At 51.6% G+C, this 20,904-nt stretch overlaps 1 protein-coding gene across 2 annotated transcripts; it reads left to right on the top strand.

The window, feature by feature from the left end:
- Nucleotides 1-6,978: 6,978 nt before the first annotated feature.
- LOC125916456 (C-type lectin domain family 18 member A-like) lies at nucleotides 6,979-20,315 on the top strand. Of its 2 annotated transcripts, none has more exons than XM_049622665.1 (12): nucleotides 6,979-7,301; nucleotides 7,814-7,905; nucleotides 9,998-10,237; nucleotides 14,911-15,008; nucleotides 15,399-15,520; nucleotides 15,710-15,817; nucleotides 16,400-16,492; nucleotides 16,898-17,004; nucleotides 17,693-17,744; nucleotides 18,045-18,141; nucleotides 19,339-19,430; nucleotides 19,943-20,315. In XM_049622665.1, the coding sequence occupies exons 1-12, from the start codon at nucleotides 7,163-7,165 to the stop codon at nucleotides 19,978-19,980; spliced, it is 1,278 nt and encodes a 425-aa protein (XP_049478622.1). In that variant the 5' UTR covers nucleotides 6,979-7,162; the 3' UTR covers nucleotides 19,981-20,315. The 2 variants fall into 2 exon arrangements, with proteins under 2 accessions (XP_049478622.1, XP_049478621.1); XM_049622664.1 differs by having other exon boundaries at nucleotides 17,615-17,744.
- The last annotated feature ends 589 nt before the right edge of the window (nucleotides 20,316-20,904 follow it).

The raw sequence follows: 20,904 nt of genomic DNA, 5'->3' as shown, positions 1-20,904 counted from the left end.
GTTCAGAACCTTTATGTCGCCCCAAAAAGTTCTCTCATGAAATTTAAAAAAATTTTTTGATGCTTATTTATTTGTGAGAAAGAGAGAGTGTGAGCAGGGGAGGGGCAGAGAGGCAGACACAGAATCCGAAGCAGGCTCCAGGCTCTGAGCCGTCAGCACAGAGCCCGACGCGGGGCTTGGGCTCATGGGCTGTGAGATCATGACCTGAGCTGAAGTCAGACGCCTACCCGACTGAGCCACCCGGGCGCCCCTCTCTCATGAATTATAGTCAAGCCCTATTCCCATCCCCAGGCAACCTTTTTTTTTAAAGATTTTTAATTTTTTTAAGTACACCCAACAAGAGGCTGGAACTCACAACCCCAAGATCAAAGTCGCGTGCTCTACACAAGCCAGCCAGCCAGGCACCCCCTCCCCTAGACAACACTGATCTGCTTTCTGCCTCTAGAGAGTTGCCTTTGTGGACATTTCCTATAAACGAAATCGCCCAACATATCACTTGTGTGATTCCACTCCCCTAGCTGAAGGTATTTGAAGTTCATCCAAGTTGTAGTATGACTGACTCAAAAGCATGTTCCACTACCGTCAATTATATCTCAGTAAAGCAAGGTGGGGAAAACGTTTGGGCCTTTTGAATGCCGAATGGTGTTCCATTTTATGGCTAAACACAGTTTATCAGTTCAACATTTCAAAGGACATTGGGTTGTTTCCAGCTTTTGGCTGTTACGAATGTTACTGCTGCCATCACTTGTGGACAAGTCTTTGTATGGACGTGTGTGTCTGTCTCTCCTGGACAGATAACTAGAAGTAAAATTTCTGGGGTTCGTGGTAAGTATATATTTGACTTTCTAAGAAACTGCCACACTCTTTTCCAAAGTGTACAGTTTTACCCGGCCACCAGCAATATATGCGGGTTCCAATTTCACCACATCTCACTCAAACTTGGACCTGTCTTTTGGACTATCCTTTCTCCTGGGTGCGTGATGGTATCTCATTGTAGTTTTAATTTTCATTTCCTTAGTGACTAATGATGTTTAGCATCTTTTCGTGTGCTTTTTCTCCATTCATATGTCTTTTTGTGTGAAACATCTATTAAAATCTTTTGCCCTCCCCCTTTTTTAGAGAGCGTGCGAGAAAGAGCATGAAAGGGACAGAAGGTGAGAGAGAATCTTAAGTGTGAGTGGGGGAAGGGCAAAGAAAGAGGCAGAGACAGAGAATCCCAAGCAGGCTCCACACCGTCAGCACGGAGCCCGACATGAGGCTCAGTCCCACAACCCTGGGATAATGACCTGAGCCAAAATCAAGAATCTGATGCTCAACCCACTGAGTCACCCAGGTGCCGCACCCATTTTTAAAAATGGTCGTTTGTCTTCTCATTATTTCATTGTAAGAGTTCTTTGTGTACTGCATATGAGTCCTTTACCAGATATATGATTTAAAAATATTTCCTATTGGGGAGTCTGGGTGGCTCAGTCAGTTAAGCATCTGACTTTGGCTCAGGTCATGATCTCACAGTTGATGAGTTCAAGCCCCTGCGCCGGGCTCTGTGCTGACAGTTCAGAGCCTGGAGCCTGCTTTGGATTCTGTGTCTCCCTCTCTCTCTACCCTTCTCATGCTCTGTCTCTATCTCTCAAAAATAAATAAACATTAAAAATTTTTTTTCTCTCAATTTGAGGCCTGTCTTTTCATCTTCACATTGGTGTCTTTTGAGAGTCAAAATTTTTAATTTTTATGAAATTACTGATTTTTTGGTTTTATGAATTGTCTTTTTGGTGTCATATCTAAGAAATCATTGCCTGACTCAGGGTCACAAAGATATTCTCCCATGTTTTTTCCCCCTAGATCTTTTACAGTTCTTGCTTTTATATGTAGGCCTATGATTCATTTGAAATTCATTTTGTGGGTACTCTGAAATAACTGTAAATTTGTGTTTTTGAATATGGATATCCAATGATCCCAGCACCACGTGCTGACAAGATTATCCTTTCCCCCAGTGAATTGTTCTGGCACCTTGGTCAAAAATCAGTTGACCATAAAACTTAATGTTTCTTTCTGAGCTGTCTATTCTGTTCCCTTGATCTGTAGGTCTATCCTTTCTCTAGAGCGCATATTTGTGATTGCTATAGTTTCACTGCACATTTTGAAATCAGGTACAAGTTCTCGATCTTTGTTTTTTGGTTTTTTTTTTTTGAAAACAATTTGGTTATTCTAATTCCTTCACCTTTTCCATGTACATTTTAGGATCTATTTCTCACCTTCTTTTATTTCTCTTTAAACATTTTTTTAACGTTTATTTGAGAGAGAGACAGACAGAGACAGAACTCAAGCAGGGGAAGGGCAGAGAGAGAGGGAGACACAGAATCCAAAGCAGGCTCCGGGCTCTGAGCTGTCAGCACAGAGCCCAACACGGGGCTTGAACCCATGAACTGTGAGATCACGACCTGAGCTGAAGTCGGCCACTTAACCGACTGAGCCACCCAGGCGCCCCCTATTTTGGATTGTTTATTGCTAATTTATAGAAATACAATTGATTTTGTCTATTTATTTTATATCCTAAAACCTTTGTGGTAGGGGTTTATTTTTATTTTTATTTTTTAATTTTTGAGAGAGAGAGAACATGAGTGGGAGGGAGGGGCAGAGGAAGAGAGAGAGAATCCCAAATAGGTTCCACGCTCAGCACAGAACCCGACATGGGGCTCAATCTCACAACCCTGGGATCATGATCCAAGCTGAAACCAAGAGTTGGGTATTCAACCCCGGGCACCCTAGTAGTTTTTTTAAACATTCCTCAGGATTTTCTACATATAGGAGCCTATCATTTGCAAATAAAGATAGTTTTACTTACTCTTTTCCCTTCTGGATGCCTTTAGTGTTCTCACCTTCTCGCACTAATCACACATCCAATAACATAATGTGGAATAGGAGTGGTGAGAGTACACATTCTCGCCTTGTTTCTGATCTTAGAAAGACAGTGTTTAGTCTTCCACCATCAAGTATGATGTTTGCTGTAGGATTTTCACAGGGTCTGTATTTGTTTGCCGGGGCTGTCATAACAAAGTACCAGACTGTGTGGCTTAAATAACAGAAATGTATTTTACTCACAGTTGTGGAGGCTAGAAAGCCAAGATCAAGGTGTAACAGGACCGGCTTCTTCTGCAAGATGTCTCCTAGGCTTATAGACGGCCACCTTCTATGTCTTCACATGATCTCCTCTCAGCGTTTATGTGTATCCTAACTCCTCTTCCTATAAGAGCATCAGTCATATTAGGTCAGGGCCCACCCCCATGACCTCCTTTAACCTTAATTACCTCTTTAAAGACTCTGTCTCCGGGGCACCTGGGTGGCTCAGTCGGTTGAGCATCAGACTCTTGATTTCCACTCAGGTCATGATCTCACGGTTCGTCAGATCGAGCCCCGCATCAGGCTCTGCGCTGACAGTGTGGAACCTGCTTGGGATCCTCTCTCTCCCTCTCTCTGTGTCCCTCCCCTGCTTGTGCTTTCTCTCTGTCAAAATAAACATACATTAAAAAAAAAAGTCTCTGTCTTCAAATGTATTCCAATTCTGAGGTACCAGGATTCGTACTTCAACATATACATTTGGGGAGGAGGACACATTCCAGCTCATAACAGGGCCCTTTATCAGGATGAGGATTTTTTTTTTCTATTCCCAGCTTGTTGAGAACTTTCACAAGGAATTGGTTTGGGATTTTATCAGATACTTTTTCTGTGTCTTTGGGGTGATTGTGTGGGTTTTGCCCTTTGTTCTATTACATTACCTGACTTTCTTTTTTTAAACGTTTATTTATTTTTGAGAGAGAGACAGAGCGTGAGCAGGGAAAGGGCAGAGAGAGAGACAAATACAGAATCCGAAACAGGCTCCAGGCTCTGAGCTGTCAGCACAGAGCCTGACACGGGGCTCGAACTCATGAATGGTGAGATCATGACCTGAGCCGAAGTCAGACTCTTAACTGACTGAGCCACCCAGTCGCCCCATATTAACTGACTTTTGTTAATGCTCAACCAACCTTGCATTCCTGGAGTAAATCCTACCTGGTCATGGTGTTGAATCCTTTTTCTATGTTACTAGGTAAGTAATATTTTGTAGAGGACTTTTGGGTCAGTATTCATGCCATATTCATAATATTGATCAATAGTTTTATTTTCTTGTGACATCTTTGTCTTGCTCTGATATCAGTGTGATACCAACCTTACAGAATGAGTTGGGAAATGCTCCTCCATTTGTGCTTTCTGAAACGTTTATGTGTGATTGGTATTACTCCTTCCTTAAATATTTGATGGGATTCAGCAATGAAGTTGTTTGCACCTAAACTTCTCTTTCTGAGAGGATTTTTGCTTACTCATTCGATGCCTTCCATTGTGATTGGTCTATTCAGATTTCTTATTCTTCGTGAGTCAATTTTAGTAATTTGTCTTTCTAGGAATTTTTCCATTGTACTTACATTGTCTATTTTATTGACATAAAGTTGTTCTTAATATTCCAAGTTTTTTTTATTTCTGCTGTATCGGTTGTTATGATGTCTCCCTCCTGAATTGGGTTATTTTGTCTTTTCTTTCTTTCTTTTGTTTCTTTCTTTCTTTCTTTTGGTTGCTAAAAGAAAATTTAAATTGTACAGTCACGTTGATAGCAACTTGTATTAATAATCAATTTCCTTTTGATTTACTTTATTTTTGTAGAGGGAGGGGGAGGGGCAGAGGGAGAGGAAGAGTGAGGTAGAGAATCTTAAGCAGGCTCCACACCCAGCACAGAGACTGACACAGGGCTCGATCTCACCCCATGAAATCATGATCTGAGCCGAAATCTAGAGTGGGACGCTTAACCGACTGAGGCACCCAGGTGCCCCAACAGCAATTTTATTCATAATAAACAGAAGCTTAAAACACCCCAAGTGCCCATCAATAAGAGAATGAAAATCCAATGAAATACTACCAGCCAAACAAACAACAAAGCAACCTACTGATACAGACCACAACACGGGTGAATCTCATAGACCTGGAGAGCAGAGGAACCTAGGCCTTGAAGGGTGCGTATCCTAGGAGTTGGTTTATATGGAATTCAGAACAATAAAACTAATCTGTGGTGATAGAAATCAGACTAGAAGATGCTTACTGGGACAACCTGCCAGGCAAGAAAGGAGGTGCCCACCCCAAATATTCAGCAGGCTCCTGTAAAAAGTCTGGACCCAGAACTAAATGTCACGTAAACCAAGGCACAAGGCCTGCTTAACACCATTGGACACTGACACTCAGGAGTAGAAGTGACAATCCCAGGGTCACACAGGGTATCTCAGAACCCAGGCAGTCAGAAGTCTGGTGTTTTATCACCTTAGTTCCTCCTCTTCTAGCTCCTGAAGCTAGGCTCGCCCTGGCCTCCATTTGCAGTGGGCCAGGGCCCCTCAAAAGTCACTCCCCCCCGGGCCTCAAAATATATTTTCCGACCTGTCCCAAGTGCCGGGCATCGTGCTACACGGGAGAACCACCACGTTTATCTCTTAAGCCCAGGAGCAAGAATTGGGTTTTGTTACCCGGCATAGGGCAGGGCTGTGGGAATTTGGGGGAACTCAAAAGGCCACGGTGTAAATTAAGCCAGATTTGCACCGGTGTCCAGGAATGTGAAGACAGAAACCCCGGATTAGCTGGGACCCTCCACGTGTTTGCCAGGTGACCTGGGGCAAGTCCCTCAGACACACGGAGCCCGGCTTCCTCATCTACAAGACGGGTGACTGCTACTGCGCGGTGTTGTTGCGACAATTAAGGGAACTCACGTGTATGAACGTGCTTTGTAAGCTCTACAGAAAGAGGTCACTACACTATTGTTAAACATTGCTAGGATCCAGACAGGATGACTCTGAGGCTGTCTGGCCATCCGTTTAGGGAGGAGACACTCAAGGCCTGGGTAGTCTGTGGGGGGGGGATGCACAACCCCAGGCCAGCTTACGGGCCCTTGTGCCTGGCCCTGCCCCCACCCCCCATGAAGACAATACACGTTCCATCAGTGCTTCTCCCCAGAAACCCAAGCCCACTTGGGTCTCAGCAGAGTTTGCCAAAAGTTGACACCTGGCTCTGAGAGGGTGCTGGCCTAGAGGTCAGAGGTCACACAGACTCCAGAAGGAGGAAGTAGTTGGCTTCCAAGGCTATCCTCTGCGGTGGCGGAATAAACTTTGCTCTCCCCGAGAGGGATATGGGCATTTGGGTAGGGCCTGCAGGATAGCCTCGTCTTTTCTAAGAAACGTGGGCCACGGTGAGGATCTGTTTCAATTTATTCTGGTGGGACTGTGTAGGCCTCGGCTAGGCCCCAAAGCATCACGGTGATTTGCTGCCCTCCTGCTACACTGCCTGTTTGTCTAGAGCCTGACTGGTTCCCAGCAGGACTCCAGTCAGCCAAGGGCATCACGTGGTCTCCTCTGCTTGCCTGGCCCTCTCCTGGCCTGCAGTCGTGCGGGGGGGGGGGGGGGGGGGGGGGCCATAGTGCTGGGGCCCAGCCCCCGACACTGCCCAGACACACACCGCCCCGAGTCCTAAGGCACTTTTTTCGGCCTACAGGTGCAACCCTAGCCCCTATTCCCCTACAAACCCAACACCTCAGTGCCCCCGCCCACCAGTGGCACCTGCCTGGTGTGTGGTTACCATCCGTCTATGTTTAATTCATGGCTGGGGGTTGGGACGAGCTTCCCGAGAAAGGGAAGAATTCCCCTGGGGTCTTGCCCAGTTCCCGCCTGCCTGCCCTGGGCGTAGAAGCTACCGATGTGCCCAAAGGACACTGTCCCGGCCAGGGCACGGCCATCATTTGCTAATCCACAGCCCTGGAATGTCTGTGGGCCAATCGGCGGGGGCTCCCAAGGCTCCCCAAGGGCTCCAATAATCCTGCAATGATTAGCAGGGGCCACAGGGTCAGTGCACACTGCTGGGTTGGTTGTTATGGGCAGGGCTGCTGGCCAGGCCAGTGGCTGGAGGGGGGTGGAGCCCTGGGATTGGAGCTGGCTTTCTCTCATGCCAGGGCCGACGGGAGGCTTTTGGGATACACCGATTACTCACCAGCCTCCCCCTTTTGTCTGCCAGTACAGCCTGACCCCTTGAGATTGTGAACACTCTATCTAGCCTGGGAAGCGGGCTGGACGGCTGAGCCAGGCCACATCCAGAGTGGCCCATGCTGTGGCCAGAGCCCTCCACCAGGCTGGGGGGCCGCTGGCCTGGCCTCCTGCCCATACTTCTGGCTCTCCTTGGCATGGCCCGGACGGAGGTGGAGGTGCTCCTGCCGCAGGAGGAACAGGCTCCAGCGCCTGGAGGTAAGGGGCCCCCGGGTGAGGAAAGAGGTGGAGCCGCTGTGAGCTCTGCAGAGGGGTGCTCCGGGGCTGCTGGAAGCCAGTTCCCAGGCCTGAGCCCTGGGCAGGCTAGCTGTGGTTTAAAGAGTCCCCTTGGGTAACCCAAGGGCCCAAGATGGTTGGGGGGGTGGGGGCTGGGGAGCAGGAAGAATGAAGGGGAGCGGGCCCAGGCTCGGGGGTCCAGGAGGAAGACCAGCCAAGGGGCCCCAGGGCTGACCCCTCCACACATCCAGCCTCTGGCCCTCACCCCCTCCTGTTACCCTCACCCCCGGCCCTCAGCCCAAGGGTGCCTGGGCACCTGCCTCTCTGCCAGCCGCACACCTGCCTCCCATCCCTCTGCGCGAGCCCTCCCGTATGCCCACCATCCTCCCCAGCCCCTCCTGCTCTTGTTTCCTACGGGCAGGGCTGCACTCTAATCTTGCCACGGTGACCCCCACCCCATCACCCAGGGGGCCTGACCTTGTCTCCCACCCCAGCTCTGAGCAGTAAGGAGACGTTCCTGCTCCTGTCCCTCCACAACCGCCTGCGCAGCCGGGTGCACCCTCCTGCAGCCAACATGCAGAGAATGGTGAGGACCCCCAAGAGGGTGGCTGGAGGGGCAAACGTGAAGAGGCCTCAGGAGGCCAGACTGGTGCCAGGCGCCCATCCACCTGAGCAGGGCAGGGGGGGTAGCCAGTCACCTGGCCCACTGAGGGGACCATGCCCGGTTGCGGGGGCTCCGCAGCTGCCTGCTTCCCAGAAGGGCAGTTCTTTGGCCTTTCCTCACATCCCATCCCGTTGCCCGGGAGACCAGAAGACAAGGAAGGAGTGCTCCACAAAGAAGTCCCAGCAGGATCAGAGGGGCAGAGGACTGGGAGGGAGCAGCACCCCGCTTGAGGGAGGGGGCTTGAATGTGACCAGGGCCCAGTGCTTCTTCATGGTTTGTCTGGGTGACTAAGTGGGGCCCCTCTGAGCTCCCTCCTCATTCACTGGGGGCTGGGTAGCATGGCAGGATTTCCCACCACACCAACTGGGACCACCGGGGGGGCGGGCGGGAACCATCCGGGGCCCAGGAACACAAGCCCGGCCCATGTTAACAGGCCCGGGAGTGAGAGCAGGATCGTGTGGGGGTGGGCAGGGTTCCCCATGGCTGCCTCCCATAAACTCCTCCAGGCTGGCTCAGTGGTGGTGACCTTGAGAGCTCCTGGGTCAGTTTCCCAGGAGGTGGGGGTGGGGCGAGCCGGCGGGAAGGGGTCGCTTCTCCCCCCTTCCCTGCTCCGCAGCAGCTCTGCCCCTCCTCAGGCACAGGTCCTGGCCCCCACTGCCCACTCTCCTTGCTCCCAGCTCAAGCGCCTGGCGTGGGGGCGTCCCGATCACCTGGTCAGCAGTTTCTATAGTTTTCATGCCCCTTTGACCAAAGTCTTAGAAAAAGAGCATTTCATAAAAGATGAGAATGGAGCCCCACCACTCAGCCTCCCTCACCTCTGCAGCCCTCTAGGGCTTTCCCCCAGTAGAGGCTGAGGCTCTGGGGAAGTTGCAATCCCCATGACAATCTTACCCCGCGGGTACCTTACTGTCCTCATGTTGAGTCTCATGGAGATTAGGGGACTGCTAATGGGGTGGCTGGGTTGGGCCAGGGCATGGTGATGGGGTGACCCATGTCTTCTTCATTGCTGAACCCCTCGTTTAAAATTTTTTAAGTTTATTTTGAGAACGAGAGAGCCAGAGTGTGAGCAGGGGAGGGGCAGAGAGAGAGAGAAAGAGAAAGAGAATCCCAAGCAGGTTCTGTACTGTCAGCACAGAGCAAAGCGGGGCTCAAACTCGTGAACCATGAGTTCATGACCTCAGCCAAAATCAAGAGTCGGATGCTTAACCTACTGAGCCACCCAGGCGCCCCAATGAGCCCCTTGTTTAAGAGGACAGAGGACTACTGGGCGGCAGTGGGGGTAGGAGGGGAAGTCTGTTGGTTTGTGGGTGGGGAGAAAAGATTGGGGCCGCTCCAGAGGACAGTGCTGTCTGGGGCCAGAGCCCTGGGGCCGGGAGCCTCTCTTGTCCTGCTTCCCTGTTGGCACCCCAACGCACTCCAAGGCCAGAGTTAGAGAACAGGACAAAGCAGCATGGCTGCTGAGGCCTTTTGCATCAAAGAAAAGTCAAGTGGGAGCAAGTGAACCTTTCTGCCAATGGCCAAGACCAGTTGTACCTAATGGCAAACACAAAACCAGTTTGCAAGGCTTGGGCACTGCCCAGGGCTCGCATTACCAGACAGGAAAAACTACCAGAGAAGCCCATCCCATCACCCGGCTAACACTACTCCCTCAGGAACACCCATCACCCCCCTTCCTGGGGTGGTGCCCAAGGCAGGGCCTAAGGGCACCCACACAGGAGTCAGAAGGATGGGAGCTCTCAGGCCTGGGTAGAGCCAGGCTCTGGGTCAGGCGTCCAAACGTCGCTGGTACTTTTACAAACATATCTTGGAGAGTTCCTTGTTCTCCAAGGTCCAGACTGATCTCCCCTGGCTCCGGGCGGGGGGAAGTGGGTGAAAGAAGCTTGGAGGGGTCAGGTGGCCAAGCAGGAATCCCCGTCCAGTGCTCTCTGCATGAGCCTACACCCTGTGGGGAGGTTGAATCACTAAGGCCTGGCCCAAAGGTCCCTGCTGACGTCTCTGTTTGCGCCGCCCCCAGGACTGGAGCGAGAGCCTGGCCCGATGGGCTCAGGCCAAGGCGGCTCTCTGTGGTGCCCCAGCCCCGAAGTCTGCATCGGCACCTCGAGCCACGCAGCAAGTGGGCTGGAACGTGCAGCTGCTGCCCGTGGGTTCAGCATCTTTTGTCCACGTGGTGGGCCTGTGGTTCGCAGAGGGGCAGCGGTACAGCTACACAGCAGCCGAGTGTGCCCCCAATGCCACCTGCACCCACTACACTCAGGTGAGGCTGTGCCCCTGGCTCCAAGGCCCCTGGGCCACTGGGGGCAGCTCAGAAGGGCTACCGTTCGTCCTGAAATTGGTGGTCACTTTCCCCCCGAGTTGTATAGTTTTACTTTTTCAGCTTTAAATACGAAATATTTCAAACATCAAATAATGGACTCCCTTTTACCCATTACTAGAAAATGTTTAACTATAGTTGTTTCTCATCTCTGAAGAAAAAACAAACAACAGAACTGAAGCCCTACTCCTGCTCTTTCCTCTGTCCTTCCCCAGAGGTGGGTGACCTTCCTGAAATCCAGGTGGATCAGTCCCAAGCACATTTCCTTTGTTTATTTTATGTACCTGGCATTGTTTAGGCGCTAGGGTGCAGCACTGAAAAACACAGGCAAAGCCAAAGCATTCTTAATACTTTTACTGCATGTCTAAGTGTTTTCATACCTTTACAGCTTTTGCAAGTGGGTTGTGTGTTATTAAGTCCCGTATGAGTGCTCTGTGTGTCTCGTTTATCACCCCAGACCATGTTTCTAAGATTTACTTCCGTTGACCCAGATACACATGGGTGATTCACTATGAATAAACTGCAATTTATAAGCATCTAGGTTATTTCTACTTTTTTACTATTAAAAGTCATTCCGGGGGCACCTGGGTGGCTCAGTTGGTTGAGCACCCGACTCTTGATTCTGGCTCAGGTCATGATCTCAGTTCGTGAGTTCAAGCCCTCTGTCAAGTGCACTATCAGCACAGAGCCTGCTTGGGATTCTCTCTCTCTCTCTCTCTCTCTCTCTCTCTCTCTCTCTCTCACTACAAATAAACACAAACTTTAAAAAATTTTTAAAAAATAAAAGTACTTCCACAATGCACAAATCCTGCTTCAGCTCCTTTCGTGCATATGTGTACAGAGTTTCTCTAGGATGCATTTAGAAGGTGAATGGCCAGGTCATAGCATAGCATGCAACTACGACCTTATGAGTTATTGCCAAAGTGGCCATGCCAACTGTACTCCCATTCACAAGTCAGTTCTTGCTTCCCCAGTATTGCCAGGCTCCTTGATTTTGACCAACTCGAGGCTGTGAAATGCTTCCTCACTTGATTTTTAATTTGCTTTTAATTTGAAATTGAGCTTATTACCTGCTTTGTTAATTACCTGTTCAAATGTCTTGCCCATTTTTTAACACAGTGCATCTTTTTCTTACTAATTTTCAAGCATCCTTTCTACATTCTTTATGCTTTCTGTTGGTCATATGGATATACATTTTTTCCTAGCATAGGGCTTATATTTTTCTTTGTGTATCTTATATTTTATATGATAGACCTTTTAGATTTTAGTATTAATCCATTTTCTCAGTTTAATGTATAGTTCATCTGTTTGTGGTATCATGTTTAAGAAATCCTTTTCCACTCTGACATCAGAAATATCTTTTCTTCCAAAGCTTTCCTTTTTCATATTGATGTCATTATGCCTCCTGGAATTTTTCATGCAGGTGTGGTATAGGATCTCATTTTATTGTCTTTCCAAATAAGCATCCTCTACTGAGTATTGAATCCTTCCCCACTGATTCATAATGCCACCTCAGTCATATACCAAGCTCACATCTGCCCGTAAGTCTTTTGCTGAGTTATTGGTCCTATTCTGTTGTTTTGTTGTTGTTGTTTATCCCCACACAAATCATATTTTAATTATGGCTTTATAGAAAAGTTTTGAAAGGAAAATTCTCCATCTACACACTATATGCTATAACAGTTATGCAAATGCTAAAATACTGATGTATTAGTAAACAGTAGCTGCCCCAAGTTCCCAGAATGCACCTGGCCTAGCCTCTTCCCTGAGACACCTAGAATCTGTCCCATGATCTAGAGCCAAAAAATGAATGCCTGGCACAGTATTGGGTCCCAGGATCCTCCTTCAGCCCAGTGTCTGTTCTGATTGGCAAGTACCCATGCCTACTGGTTGTTAAGTATTTTGAATATTTGCCAACTTGGCATATCATGTAATGTGAAATAATGTAATGCAGAGTGTGTGTGTGTGTGTTGTTGTTGTTACTGTTGTTTTTTTTAATATTTATGTATGTATTTATTTTTGAGAGAGAAAGAGGGAGCAAAAGAAGGGGAGAAAGAGAGGGAGACAGAGAATCCCAAGCAGGCTCCACACTGTGAGCACAGAGCCTAATGGGGGCTCAAATCCATGAACCATGAGATCATGACCTGAGCCAAAATCAGCAGTTAGATGCTTAACTGACTGAGCCCCCCAGGCGCCCCTGTTGTTTTTAATTCATTGCTAGATCTGCTTTGCTAATTATCATTTGATATTGAAATTGACCTCTGATTTCCTTTTCTCATACTGCCCTTACTTGGGTTAGAGCAATGCTAACCTCATAAATGAATTGCAAATTTTGCCTCATTTTCTCTTTCCTGGAATAGTTCCTATAATATTTGCTGTAACTCTCCTGTAAAACTATCTGGACCTTGTTCTGTTTTGGGGCTGTTTTGTGTGTATATGTGTTGTATGTGTGGATTTTTAACTGCTGATTCAACTTTTAGAAACGGTCACAGACCATTTCAGCTTTTCTCCTTCTTCTTGAGATAGTTTTTCCAAGTTCTGTTTTCTAGAAAATTGTCCATTTTATGTTTTCCAATTTATTGGTCAGAATTGTTCAGTATTTAACACAGATTTAAAACTAGAATTAAACAGGGATTTTAAAAAGATTTGCTGTGTCTGTAGCTAGGTCCTTTCAAACTTTTCAGCTTTATTTGTGCTTTCTCTCTCATTCTTTACCAGTCTTGCCAGAGCTCTATTTGAACAAATCAGCTTTTTTTTATTTTAGCCTCTTATTTTTAATTTCTGCTTATTTTTATTATTTACTTTTTAAGAGTTTAAAAAATTTTTTTAGTAATCTCTACACCCAACATGGGGCTCAAACTCACAACCCCAACATCAAGAATCCTTTGCTCTTCTGACTGAGCCAGCCAGGCGCCCCTATTATTTACTTTCTCCTACTTTATTCAGTTTATTGTTCTTTTTTATATTCTTTTTAAATATTTTTTAATGTTTATTTTTTTCTGAGAGCAAGCAAGAGGGGAGAGGCAGAGGGACATAGAGAATCCTAAGCAGGCTCCACACTGTCAGCACAGAGCCCAAGGCCAGGCTCACACTCACAAGCCGTGAGATCATGACCTGAGCCAAAGTTGGATGCTTGACTGACTGAGCCACCCAGGCGGCCCTACTGTTTTTTTATATTCTTGATTAATTTTTAAGTCTTTTTCCATTTCTGCTAAATTCATTTAAAGCTATAAATTTCCCTCTAAACTTCATTAGCTGTATCCCGTGAATTTTGCTGTTCCGTGATTTTTCATTTCTACATGTTTCCTATTTTCCATCATGATATCTTTGATTTCGAAGTGTATGCTTAAATTTTCTACGTTTTCTCCTTCCCCTTACTTCTAAGCTATTTACTCGATATTTTATTGCATTGTATTTATAGAATGCAGCCCATAGGCTATTGTTCCTTTGGTCTTTGTTGAATCTTGCTTTGTGGTTTAGGGAGGGGGGTCAATGTTTGCAAATGCTCCGTGCATCCCTAAAGAGAATGTACGTTCTCTAATTATCGGGTACATATATATGACTACATGTCTGTGTCTCCCTATTTCACAGTTGTCCTTTTAAGTGCTGCAGGAGTTGAACTATTCCTGCGCTGTTTCCAAGTTATCGCTGATTTCAAGATTTTAAATCTAAGTTTGGAGTACTATCCGAGACCTACACCTACCAGCTTTTGCCGTATGATACACTACCCCAAAGTTTAGCATCCTGTGATTCTGCAGGTTGACAATCTGAGCTGGGCCCAGCGGGGAAGTTCTTCCCGCCTTGGTGGGGCCCACGTGCAAGGGCAATCACTTGGCTGATTTTCTGGGAGCTGGCTGTCTAGAGTGGCCTCAGCTGGCTCACCTCTGCCTGTGGGGTCTCCTGAGGCCTAGGTTCAAAACTGGCTCAAAATCACTTCTTCTGCATTCCGTTGGCCCACACAAGCCACAGGGCCAGCCAGAGACAAGCTGGAAAAGAGAGTCCTCCTCATGATGCAAAAGAGCACATTTAAGCGTGAGCTGTAGGAAGGAGTGAAGGGTTGTAGCCATCTGTGCAATCGGTCACAAGACCTTTGATGTCCAAGATTTTTTTTTTTTTTTGAGAGAGAGAGAGAGAGACAGAGCGCAAGTGGAGGAGGGACAGAGAGAGGGGGAGAGAGAGAGAATCCCAAGTAGGCTTTGTGCTGCTGTCAGCCCACATCCCAGGCGGGACCCCGTCTCGCATACCCATGAGATCGTGACCTGAGCCAAGATGGAGGTGGACCCCTAACGACTGAGTCACCCAGAAGCCCTGTCCAAGACTTTCTTTTGCCACTTCCACCCACCCACGATTCTCTCCTTTCTTCAGGTATCTGCTGACTGAAACCCCTCCACTCCCCCCACCCAGACAGCCTTCCTAGGCTATCCCCACCTGTCCTCATAGCCCTGCCCAGCCCAGCTGCCATGGCTGAGGCCCCGGGAGGTGAGGGAGTTGTCTTTCTGTCTGGTTTGGGGCAGAGGCTGTGTCTCCCCTCCCCAGACAGGCATCGTCAGTGCCGTTGGCCCCCAGAAGACTGGGGGGGCCCGTGATGATGGTCTGAGCCACTATGTCTCCTGCAGCTCGTGTGGGCCACCTCGAGCCAACTGGGCTGCGGGCGACAGCCCTGCTCTGGGGCCCGGGCGGAGATTGAAGCCTTCGTCTGCGCCTATTCTCCCGGGTAAGCGCCCACCGCTGCGTTGTGGGGTGGAGGGTACGTCCTCCCAGGGTAAAACGCTCACCCACCCACTCACAAGGCCTTTGCCCCTTGGTCTGCACCCTCACAGAAAGAAGGAAAGGGAGAGGGTGTGGAAGTGGGCAGCACTCACGAGCCCGGCCAGGCAGAATGTGGCTTCCCAGACGCCCGTCCTTGGAGGCACTGTTCCACTGTGCCCGGTTGAAGTATGGAGCATTAGCCTTAGTTTGGAGGCCATTTTTTTCCTTTCCTAGGACACCTCCCTGTCACCTCCCTGTTCCCTGACTCCCTGGCCGGGCCAGAAGGAGCCGAGGGGGCCGAGGCCCTTTCCCCAGGCCAGGCCCTTGCAGCCCTCTCTGGTGCTTACTCTCACAGAGGCAACTGGGAGCTAAACGGGAAGACCATCGCCCCCTATAAGAAGGGCTCCTGGTGCTCTCTCTGCACGGCCAGCGTCTCAGGCTGCTTCAAAGCCTGGGACCACGCAGGGGGGCTCTGTGGTAAGTGCCCCGCCCCACCCGCCTCCTGCTGGGACAGTGGTACAAGAGAGCTTGATGTGGTGAAGCTCGTGGAGGGCGGCAGCGTCCTGTAGGACTGTCCTCCAAGCCGTGGCCCTTAGCACCCGGGAGGCACCTGGCTGGGCTGCCTGAAGGAGGTTCCCTCTCAGAGCTCCAACCTCGCCTGACCAGAGGTCCCCAGGAACCCGTGTCGCATGAGCTGCCGGAACCACGGACGTCTCAACATCAGCACCTGCCACTGCCATTGTCCCCCTGGCTACACAGGCAGATACTGCCAAGGTGAGGGGCACGTGGAGCTCCAGATCACCCAGGGAGTGAAGTCTGGGCCCAGGGCACATGCAGGCAGCCTCAGGGGGTGGGGGGACACACGGTGTTGCGTGGGTGTCCAGGGGCCGTGTTGCACTCACTCAAAGGGTTTGGAGAGAGTCTTGGGGGAGTTGGTGGGTGCTGACCAGGTACTTGCTGACCCGGACACTGCATATAGTCATTCAACAAACAGCCTGAGCACCGCCGGCCAGACCCTGAGCTTTGTAGGGGATTCAGAGTAGATTCCGATCTGGCCCTTAGGCCGTGGATGGTAGCAGGAGGACATTATCAGGATCTTGAAGTAGACTCTCCTCCCAGTGTCCCCCTCCCAGCTCGGTGACCATGGGCAGGTCCGCCTCCCAAGCCCCAGTTTGCTTCTCTCTACAATGGAGATCAAACCAAGTGTAGCAGCAGTCGAAGCCCGGACGGGTTCCATCCCTGAGGGGCGTGCTGGCCGCAGGTGGCCATTCCCCACACTCCGAGGCCTGTGAGAGGCAGCGTGTGGGGTCCCGGGGCTGCGGGCTGAGCTCTGTTCCTCCCCGCCTGCCCTGGCAGTGCGGTGCAGCGTGGAGTGCGTTCATGGCCGGTTTCGGGACGAGGAGTGTTCCTGCATCTGTGACGTCGGCTATGGGGGAGCCCAGTGTGCCAGTAAGTCCTGCCCCCAAGGTCCCCCGATGAGCCAGGCCACACCCCAGGGACCCCCTCAGCAGCAGAGCATTGGAGCCAGCTCGGACCGGCTCCCAGGAGTCTACTGTGCACCTCTCTTCCCAACTCCCTGCTCGGTGACATCACATTGGTACCTTGAAATTGTCCCTGGTGGGGGTATTTGCACCGCACAGATTGGCAAATTCTGTATGTCTTTTTTTTTTTTTTTTGAAAGCAAGCCGACTGTTACACATTCACCAGCACAACACTGACTCCCACCCACTCTCCGGCTTGGAGAGGGTGGCCAGAGGAAGGGGAAGGGGCTTCTTGAGCTTGGCGCCCTGGCAGGGAGCGAGGCGTAATGAGTCTGAGGTCCCCACGCACACAGTCAGGCCCCCCTGTCCCCAGCCAAGGTGCGCTTCCCCTTCCACACTTGTGACCTGAGGATCGACGGAGACTGCTTCATGGTGTCCTCAGAGGCAGACACCTACTACGGAGCCAAGATGAAATGCCAGGTGATGGTTGACCCCTGCCTTCCCAGGGACCCCCGGGGTCTCAAGTAAGGGTCTCAGTGGAGGGAGCTGGGACTGAGAAGTGGCTCCTTTGACTTCTTCTGACCTGACTCTGGTCGTTAGTGTAAAGCGGGGTTACTCAGAGGCCCATGGGAGCCAGGAGGTCACCTAATGAGCTGAGGGACCCAGGGGTGAGCCCTTGCCCAACCCCCACCCCAGGAGCCATCCTGATTCAGTCCTAGCTACTGGCTGTCACATAGGTATAGGAGTTCACAGAGGTCAGAACTTGGGATTTTTCAAGAGCACCAGCAATTCAGATTTTCATGGGCATCGCTAGATTTATTAATGTCGGCAACCAATTCAAACGTATTAAAGACACCGAACAGATGAAACAAAAACCTTGCCGAGGTCAGGGCCCTGCCAGTCTGGGCCCCTGTGCACAGAGAGAGGAGATGCAGGCAGGGGAGAGGAAGGGGGACCCCTACTCTAAGAAGCAGGAGGCTGTGGGGTGGGGGAGAGGATGTCCCTGGCCACTTCGGGGTGTCGGGATGGGTAGGAAGGGCCGGCCTGAGCTCTGGGGCCCTGCCAGTGTGACGTGGAGTGGGGGTTACAGGGAAAGGGCGGGGTGCTAGCCCAGATTGAGAGCCAAAAAGTTCAGGACATCCTCGCCTTCTACCTGGGCCACCTGGAGACCACCAACGAGGTGACCGACAGCGACTTTGAGACCAGAAACTTCTGGATCGGTGAGTGCCTGGCTGGTTGGGGGTGCAGGAATCTGGGCTGCAAAACCTCCCCCAGCAGACCTCCCCCAGGTAAGGGTATGATGAGGGCCGAGGACCCGGAACGGGGCTGGCAACCTCCTTCCCTGTGGGGAGCACTGACAAGAGGGAGGGGGAGAGTCCCTGGGGGCCGAAAGAGCTGGGAAGGTGATTAAGGACAGGCATTAGGCAGCAGGCTCCAAGCCCGGGGGCGCTCCTCTCAGGGAGCCTGGGCTCTGAGTGGGGCCCAGGGCTGGTGGGCCAACCTCAGCTGCTGGGGCCCAGGGCTCACCTACAAGACCACAAAGGACTCCTTCCGCTGGACCACCGGGGAGCACCAGTCATTCACCAGTTTCGCCTTTGGGCAGCCTGACAACCAGGGGTGAGTCTGGAGTGCCCTCCCTCCTCCGGGCTCCCTCTCTCACGCGGGACCGCTTGCTGAGCCCTCAGATGCCACTGAATAACCTCCACCCGGCCTGCTGCCTGGCTGAGCCCTGTGAGGGCCTGGGCCTTACCCGGGGCCCAGGAAGTCTGGGTACAGCTGATGTGAGCCACCGCCCAGCATCTCGGGGCTTACATAAAGGAGAGGGAGCTCTAGAAGGCTCCATCCATCCATCCATCCATCCCCACTGTTCCCTCAGCTGTCCTCCCAGCCCTCCGTTATCTCCACCTGTCCCCCACCACCACGCTCCTCTGCCTACATCAACACCCTGATTCTGGGGTCTTTAGCAATCCACCCACCTGCATCCAGTCCTGCACACACCCATCCCCCAGCCAGCCTGTACGGAGGGCCTTCCGGTTAGGTGGCCCTGCCCCGGTCATCAGAGCCCAGGAATGCCCAGGGCAAGCGGGGGCAGGGTAGAGGAAGTCAGGCTGTGTGGACTAAGGGCTCCAAAAATCTGGCCCACGTCCTTTGACCTCATTGATGGCAGCCGGGCCCATGCCCCTGCTCTGTCACCTAGAGGACACCGCTCTGGTTGGGCTCTCAGGCACACCCTCTCCCTGCTGGGAGGAAGGATATGGGCCTGACTGTTCCAGGTCCTACCTTCACCCCCACCGGCTGGCATGGCTGAGTGCTGGCTCTGGGCAGGGGGAGTTTCTGCCCAGGTAGGGGGTTTGCCGAGCCCTCCCAGCTTCCCTGAGAAGAGTTACAGAGGCCTGAGTGGCAGGCATGGGAGCCTGGGGGTGGGTCTAGCTCCCAGAAGCCCCTTATGTGGGTTGGAGGCACCTAGGCTTCTTAGACGCAGGTGGCCTGCTGGAGTGGAAGATTTTTTTTTTAACATTTATTTATTTATTCTGAGAGAGGAGAGAGTGAGCGCATGCTCATGAGCAGGACAGGGGAGGGGCAGAGAGAGAGGGAGGGAGAGAGAGAGAATCCCAAGCAGGCTCTGCACGGTCAGTGAGGAGCCCGACACGAGGTTCGAACCCACGATCCATGAGATCATGACCTGAGCTGAAACCAAGAATCGGACACTTAACCGACTGAGCCACCCAGGCGCCCCTGGAGGAAGATTTAATCCTCCCCCAGGCTCCTAATTTTGTCCGTCCACCCTGAGCACCTGACATCTTGGCCTGGCAGGTTTGGCAACTGCGTGGAGCTGCAGGCATCAGCCGCCTTCAACTGGAATGACCAACGTTGTAAAACCCGAAACCGTTACATCTGCCAGTTTGGTAAGGGCCCTCTCACACCTCCCCTTTCCGGGTCCCTGTCCTCTGAGGTCCCTGCTGGCCCGCTGCAGGCGCTAGGATAGCCAGGTCACAGGCCCAGAGAGAGTCTGAGCGTGCAGGGCCGCCGGGGATGTCCCGCTCGGGGCGTTGTCGTACCTGCGGGCCCCTGAGGCCCAGAGAGGAAGAAGGGCCCAGTTTAGCCCGTCTGTGCAGCAGCAGGACTGGAATACAGCCTGGCCAAGGATCTCTCCAAGGTCCCTTTCCTCCTGTCACTAAAGCTGCTGCTTGGGGACCTGTTGGTTTCACTGGTGTTCCTGATTCCCTAGGGCCCAGTGAACGACAGTGGGGAACAGGGGTGAAACCTGGCCCAGAACCGGCCCCCAGCAACACCTGCTGGAAAGGTCTAGAGCTCCATCTGGGCACGATAGCCATCTCAGGGCCAGCTACAGGAAGGTCCCCATCCAAGGACTGCCTGGGCTGCCACTGACCCTCGCTCCGTTCGGCTTCCTTTCCAGCGGAGGAGCACATGTCCCGGTGGGCCGAGGGACCCTGAGACTCAGCCAGGCCTCTCCCCTGCCAGCCTCCCGAGGCACAGCCCTGCGTGCCCATCTGCACACCTGCCTGGAACAAGGGCCAGGCCAGGGCTGCAAGCCCAACATCCACAGAGGTCGCGGACCCTGTGGGAAGTGAGGCAGGGGGCACAAGTCAGACCCAGAGAGGGCTGGGGCCCCTCAGCCTGCTTTCATTGGGAAGATGGGTGTCAGGCGCCCCGGGCCGGCAGTCAGAAGAGACCACTCTCCTCCGTGTGTGCCGGACCCTGTGGGGCAGATGGGGGTTCCTCACTGCCCAGGGTGCACCCCACAAAGGATTAAACTAAGTTATGAATCAGACTTGTGCCTGCTTGTTTTGAAGGGGAATCTAGCGGAGTCAGGATGATCCTGGGAACACCAGAGGGTGCCTGAGGCTTTCCTGCTGGTTGCCCACCCCCAACCCCAGTCCCTTCCCTGCTCACCCATATGACCCAGACCACCCTCTGGAAGTTTTCTGGTGTTAGCCCCTGAATGATGCACAGATTTGGAAGCCTTGTTTGCATCCCTGACTTCCTGTTCCAGCTCCCCCTCACCGCTGCCTCTGTCGGCTTTGCGCTTCTGCCCACACCCTCTCCCTGTACTCACCGTGCCCGCCCCTGCATGTTCCTGCTTTCTTTGTGATTATCGGAACTGGGGTGGGTTATGGCCCCGTCGCCCTCCTCTCCCTTCAGTGGTGAGAGCGGCCGTGGGGGCAGGTGAAGACTGGCAGATGCCATCATTAGCGTCCAGAATGCACCCCTACCCAGTTGCACGCTGTTATGTGCGAACATTGAGTTGCTTTGCTGGTTGGAGGTGGGAGTGTGGCCCGGGGTCACGAACAGAGAGAAGTGTAGCAGCCACAGTTTCTATTGTGGTTGTAAAGAATAGAAACATAGAAACAGCTGTGA

Source organism: Panthera uncia (genome assembly GCF_023721935.1).
Source record: "Panthera uncia isolate 11264 chromosome E2 unlocalized genomic scaffold, Puncia_PCG_1.0 HiC_scaffold_20, whole genome shotgun sequence".
NCBI lineage: Eukaryota > Metazoa > Chordata > Mammalia > Carnivora > Felidae > Panthera > Panthera uncia.
Note: the sequence above shows the minus strand (reverse complement) of the source record. Positions and strands in the feature narration are given on the sequence as shown.

Coding starts and splice junctions, on each gene's coding strand:
- LOC125916456 (XM_049622664.1), top strand. CDS start 7,163: ATGCTGTGGCCAGAGCCCTCCACCAGGCTGGGGGGCCGCTGGCCTGGC. Junction 10,238..14,910: donor CCTGCACCCACTACACTCAG/GTGAGGCTGTGC, acceptor TGTCTCCTGCAG/CTCGTGTGGGCCACCTCGAG. Junction 15,818..16,399: donor CACAGGCAGATACTGCCAAG/GTGAGGGGCACG, acceptor CTGCCCTGGCAG/TGCGGTGCAGCGTGGAGTGC.